This window comes from Chrysochloris asiatica, unplaced genomic scaffold, assembly GCF_000296735.1.
Source record: "Chrysochloris asiatica unplaced genomic scaffold, ChrAsi1.0 scaffold00109, whole genome shotgun sequence".
Lineage (NCBI taxonomy): Eukaryota > Metazoa > Chordata > Mammalia > Afrosoricida > Chrysochloridae > Chrysochloris > Chrysochloris asiatica.
The window spans coordinates 7,515,882-7,522,470 of NW_006408627.1; the positions used below are offsets into that span (position 1 = coordinate 7,515,882).

Here is a 6,589-nt window from a genome sequence, read left to right on the forward strand (position 1 = left end):
TTACACGCTGCCAGCAACATTGAGAGTAAAGTTTATCAGATCAAAAGAATCCAGTGAAGGCTTTTACTCTTTAAGAGCGCAAGGATTTAATAGCGATTTGGTACTCTTGAGACCAATGACTTTAAAATGTCTGTATTCTGGCTTTTAAGATGGTCAAAATATTATAGTATTTGCCTAAACAACACTATAGAGCGAATTATACATTTAAAAGTTAAAATTTCACCATTTTTTGTTGTTATGTGCCGTGGAGTCGGTTCCAACTCATAGCAACCCTGTACAGGGTTTCCGAGGCTGTAAATCTTTACGGGAGCAGAATGCCTCATCATAGTAATGAATTTGAAAGATGAATGTCAGATTTCAAATGGCTTTGGGCTACCTGGATTTCCAGGGTTCAGTTTGGCCGCTTGCATTTTTTATTTATGATAATACAGGGTGTGGCCTGTCAGTTCCTGCTTTACAGCTGGTTTTACTCCTCGGGTTTTAAGCACCACACCTAAGGAAGAAGGCTTGGGCATTTTAGCAGTTGCAGTAAACAGTACGGCAGCAAAAGAATACAATCTCAGATTGTTGTGTTGTTGTTAAGTGCCTTCAAGTCGGTTGCGATTCATAGCCGGTCTGTATAGGGTTTCCGAGTAGAGTGGCTGGTGGGTTTGAACCGCCAACTTTCCGGTCCAGTGCATTATCCTGCAGGGCCACACAATCTCAGACACACAGTTACAAATCTCTTTCCTCTTCCCATAATCGCGGAGTATTTGGGTATGACATGGACTCGCGTTATTCTACTACATCAGCTCTCTTTTTCTGCAGAAAAAAAGAAATAGCAACCAATTTCTTTCAAGTCCTCCCTCTCTTTCCCCCTCCCCTCCCACACCATAGTAGTTTACGAGTCCGGCTGCTAACCTCAAAGTCAGCAATTCACAACTGTGGTTCCCTGGAAAAAAGATAAGGCTTTGTGCTCCAGTAAAGATTTACAGCCTCGGAAAAACCATACAGGGTCGCTGTGGTGCTGTAGGTTAATGCGCTAGACTGCAAAGCCGGTTTGAACTACAAAGTTGGTGGTTCAAGCTCACCAGCCGCTCCTTGGAGACCCTATACAGGGTCGCTATGGATCGAAACCGACTCAAGGGCATTTAACAACAATGAGTCGGAACCCACTCAACATTACATAACCACCACCAGTTCCTTGTCTTTCACGTCTTCCTTTCTATGGACCCCTCGGCTATAATTCCTTAGTTGCAGCAGCTACGCCTGCGTCGCCAAGGTAGTAGAAGCAAGGTGCGACGGTGCCGTCCTCAGCCTTTACTTTTCGGCGCAGCCGTAAAGTGTCATCACGCACTAGTGACGTTAAGGGTCAGGGGGTTGCCGCACGTTCTGCCGCTGCACTTGTGTGCGGCGGCTTCATTCAGTGGTTTGATTTTCCGTGTACTGGAAGAGGACTGAACTGTGTTTGTTGCAATTTCTTCTCGGGAACCAGCGGGCGGCTGGGTCCAAGTGCCTGCTAGATGATCGGTGCCTGGGACCGTGGGGCGGACCTAGTGTGCGGCCTACACTTAGCGCTGCCTAGCCCCGCGAATCTGTCCGCGGGGTGCTGATGGCTGGAAGCATCCTGGGAAAATCTTTAGCCACCTTGTCTCTCTCTGTGGCCCTGGCCTCTGTGAGTGTCAGGTCCTTGGGCTGCGGCAGCATCCCAGCATACAGGTATTCCTAGTGCTGGCGTCTCTTCCCAAGGCCTTGGAGTTAGGAGTGAACGCCAGTTTCCTTCCGGGTTTTTTTAGCTTTTGCTTGCTTCTCAGATTTTTATAGCCATAGACACGTTTTGAGAAGGATCCCAAATGCTTGCCCACCGTTTAAAGGACAAAAACTAGTGACAGGGACCTTTCTTAATTTTTGATATTGAAATGTACCTTTATAACCGACCAGCAATAGTTATCCCCAGATAATTTATATAGCACCTGTTTGGGTGTGATGCCCCGCGACATTTTTATTTCTGGTTAATATTTAAAACTTTTAAATTAAAATTTATACATGAACATAGTTAAATTTGAACACTATAAATAATGTGAAATAAAAAGTAAAAGCTGCCATTCCTATTGTCTACCTCTACTTACCAGAGTAGATGGGATGTTTAATTTCTTTTTCTCGACTTGCCAACTATAAATTTTGGAGTCTACAGTTTGCCACACCTTTTTCACTCTCCAGTTTTTATTGAGCCCGTTGTTCAGTAAACATGGTGCCCCAAGATAATATGCTAGGTTTTAGGAGGCTGCCTCTAGGAACAGTTCTTTTTTTTATTCTTGTTTGATCCTTCATGCTTACTTTTGACACACTTAAATTTTCTTCTGTTTCTGTTTTTTTCCACTTGTGCCTGTTCTCTTTTTCTGGGAACTCCCGTTGGCTCTTGGGCCTCAGGATAGAACCCTTGTTTGCCTTTTTCTCATTTGTACATTTTTACCCGTTGGGCCTCAGGATAGAACCCTTGTTTGCCTTTTTCTCATTTTCCATTGGTTTGTACATTTTTACCCGTTCTTAGAGATTTTCCTCTACTTTGTTTCCAGATACTATTCAGATTTTGGTGTGGCGCTTTAGGTTAAGCACTGGACTGCAAACCAAAAGGTTCTTGGTTCAAACCTACCAGTAGCTCCTAGGAGAACCCTATACAGGGTCACTATGGGTCGGAACTGACTTGACTGGCACTTAACAATAACCAAATATTCAGATTTCAGCCCTGTGCATTCTGTTAGTTTTACTCATTGAATTAAAAAGTTTGGCAATAACTTTTTTTTCTCAGATTGTTTTTTTTTAAACAGTCTTTCCGTATAGGAGGATATGCCAAAAAATACTGCTTTAAAATAAAAAAATCTTTACTAAACAAAAATAACAAAATCTGAAGCTATTACTTCTTGACATATCTTCCACCTAGGTGTATACACTGCTGAGGTGATGTTGTCATCTCTCCTCAAAGAATTCTGTGCTCTTTGACTTTGTTGTTGTTGTTGTTAAGTGCTGTCGAGTCGGCTTCGACCCATAGCGACCCTGAATAGGGTTTCTGAGGCTGTAAATCTTTACGGGAGCAGAAAGCCTCATCTTTCTCCCGCGGAACAGCTGGTAGTTTCGAACTGCTGACCTTCCGGTTCACAGCACGATTCGTAACCACTACGCTATTTGACTTACACCTGTCAAAATGAAGGTTTCAGTATTCTTGAAGGACTGAAATCGTGTTGAATTTCGATGTTCTTTGAATTCTGGGGGCAGGATCAGTGCCAAGGATTGTCATTGCTGCCGTTGAATAATGAGTAGACACTTGCTGTGAGAGAAAAAGAGTCTTCAGTGTAACTTTCCTGGTGTTTTTCTCAACAAATCAAATTTTCTTATAACTTATTCAGAGTAAGCCTTCATAATTGTCCTGTGCCGACTGAGAAAAATCTACCAGGATGCTCCTTTTGGATTTTCATTATCCCACAGTGCCACACCAGGACTCCTCCCCACCCCCCCAAAAAAAACAAAAAACAAAAGTAGAGCTAGTGTAACAGACTTGTTAACAACTAAGGTATTAGCCACTTTGGGGAAAGATGAGGCTTTCTGCTCCCATAAAGATTTACAGTCTTAAAAACCTTATACAAAGTAGCTGTGGTGATGGGTTTTTGTTGTTATGTGCCATCAAGCCAGTTCCGACTTATAGTGACCCTGTAAAAGGGTCTCCAAGGAGGAGCTGGTTGAGTTTGAACCACCAGCCTTGCAATGAGCAGTTCAGTGCTTATCCTACAGTACCGTACCAGGATTATGAACTCTTAATGAAGGAGCTCGGTGGCACAGTTGTTAAAGCTCTTGGCTGTGAACCCACCAGTGGCTCTGTGGGAGACAAACGTGGCAGTCTGTTTCCATAAAGATTTACAGCCTTGGAAACCCTATGGTACAGTTCTACTCTATCTTACAGCATAATTCTGAGTCAGAATGGACTTGGTAGAAGTGGGTAGGACCAAAACAACTCTAACAACTTCAATTATTTTCCATTGGTCTTTATGTTAGAGTAGTTAGAACAGATTTGTGGAATAGTAATAATGATTCTTATTATTATTGCTAATCAGTAACAAAGAACTTGAAGTTATTTAAAACATTATTTTGGGATACCTGGTTGAGATAGAGTAGAACTAGATTGATTTTTTCCGCTTGGTCATATAATATCCTTGAGTTTTTTCTTTCTTGACTCAAGTCTTGAAACATAACTCTCATTTTGTAGTGGAATTCAGTCTGAGACTAGGACTCCATATGTGTTTTCTTTCTTTTTGTACAATATCATATTTTATCATTAAAGTTATGCAAATCATAATTATAGGGCGCATTCCACCTTTTCCTGTGACTGAACTAGTCTGTTAACTAATGTTGGAATCTTCTGTTCTATGAAAGGTGAAACCCAGTTGAAATGTTATATAATTTATATAGCTGGTGTTATAGACTTCAATTATATAAGGATATCACTACCCTTTTCCAAACTTTTATATCACTTTAAGTTTTCTACTTTAGGGGCAGTTTTAGTAACTTGGGTCATTTATATTTTGCTAGAAAATTATCTCATTTAAATCTTCAAATTTGTTATTATAGAGTTACATTTGTTGTCTTTTGTTACTTTGTTAATTCACTTGTGTCACTTAATTCAGTTTAGTCTTTTTGAAACTTACTTTTTAAACTTTGTTAATTTGGGTCTTGAATAGCATTTTCTTTTAGTGCTAGATTAGCCTTAGTGAGGTTGGCCCAGGATCGGACAGTGTTTCATTTTATTGTGCATAGGTTCGCTATGAGTCAGTACCAACTCGATGGCACCTATCAACAACAACAACAACAACAGCGTAGCCTTGCACCTAAAATGTAGGCTTTCTGGTGTTGCTGCTGAATGCCTGGGTTGGTTAATCCTTTTGTCTAGTTTGGTTAGTCCAAAATCTATATGTCCCACCATAGTGTAAGCTTCAATAATGTATTTAACTCTATGGCTACCCTGAAAGCTGCTGGTAAATTGTTCTTTGTCAAGTAATGGTTTTTTTAAAATTTTTTTACTCCATGGTTGTTTTTTGCTAAGCCTGTTAAAATTTGGTCTTATGTGTCTGCATAATAGTAGTTGACCAAAACCTCAAAAATTCTGAAAACCAAATTTATGTAGTCCATTTTCTTTACAGTTCCCTTCTCCTTGGTGCACACAAATTGCATTTTGTTTCAGTAGTCCTAAACTCTGATCTCTGACTCCTCATGTAACAAGATTGCTGTTTCTTTGTGCTGCCTTTTCCTTGCCAGTTTCTAGAAGATGCCTTTAGAAAAACAGATAGTCATGAACTCTTCTCATTTGTTTGGTTCTCTCAGGGTTGATGCAGTCCTATGTTTTCCAACATCTGAAAATATATTTTATATATACTGTTCAGTTTTATAGTTGTTCATGGGGATGGACTAGTCTGATACTAGTTACTCTGTCATGCCCAGAAATGGAAGCCAGTGTTTTTAAAAAATGTATTTCTTTCATGTAGACTTAATAGTTTTCTTTTATATTTGAACTGTATTTTATATTTCAACTATAATGTTGAATCCCATAACAAAATTCCATAACAAGCTTTTTCACCCTAACTGATGATACAGAAGTAAAGGTCTGTCCCTTTTTCTTAACTTAAAATAAATTCAGTGAGTAGCTTCCAATGAGTGAGATTGAAGTATATTTAGAAAATTTTTATGTTTGAAAATAATTCCTCACAGATTTTGGATCATTATATAAATATGCATGAAATTTGAATTTTCTGATTTTTAAGAATCTTTGAAATTGGAAATTATGTTTTTGATCCTTGAACTAAGTAGTTTAGTGGGTTTTTTTTTTCCCGTGTTTGTATTTATGTAAAACATGTTTCTGCTGTTATCCCTAGGAACTCATTTTTATCCTGTTGGTTTCATTTTAATTCTGTCATCATGTCTAATTCTAATGATGCCAAAGAGAATTCCCACAACAAGGCTCGGACATCTCCTTACCCAGGTTCAAAAGTTGAACGAAGCCAGGTTCCTAATGAGAAAGTAGCCTGGCTGGTTGAGTGGCAAGAGTATAACCCTGTGGAGTATACCGCAGTCTCCGTCTTGGCTGGACCCAGCTGGGCAGATCCTCAGATCAGGTGAGCAAATCAGATCAGGTGGGCATTAGCTGTATGGAAGACTTACAGAGAAGGTAGTACTTGTATTTGTAAGTTACTGTTTTAACAACTAAAAAATCATTTTTATATGCTGCTTAGATTTGTTCTAACTTCGCTTTCACATTTGCTTAAATTCTTGGGGGTTCTATGGTGATCCTTCTAAATAGGTAAATACTTTTTACTATAGAGTTTTTTGTTTTATGAAATAATAGTTTGTTTTTGTTGTTGTTAAGTGCCATCAAGTTGGTTCCAACCCATAGCAACCCTGTATAGGGTTTCTGAGGAGCGTCTGGTGAGCTTGAATTGCTGACCCTGCAGTTCAAATGACTTTGCAGTCCAGAGCCTGAATCCACAGTGCCACGTTTTTATTTATTCTTTTTGAATTCTCAATAGAACGTCTTTCATGATTATTTTCCAACAAAGCTAGACTTTTT

At 39.5% G+C, this 6,589-nt stretch overlaps 1 protein-coding gene across 1 annotated transcript in view; it reads left to right on the plus strand.

Moving 5' to 3' along the window:
* The first annotated feature begins 1,548 nt into the window (after positions 1-1,548).
* NUDT9 (nudix (nucleoside diphosphate linked moiety X)-type motif 9) overlaps positions 1,549-6,589 on the plus strand; it is a 32,964-nt gene continuing 27,923 nt past the window's right edge. The window contains exons 1-2 of the mRNA XM_006867772.1: positions 1,549-1,698; positions 5,898-6,137. Coding sequence (XP_006867834.1) covers positions 1,592-1,698; positions 5,898-6,137 — 347 coding nt within the window. The 5' untranslated portion in view covers positions 1,549-1,591. The remainder of the gene's footprint in view (positions 1,699-5,897; positions 6,138-6,589) is intronic.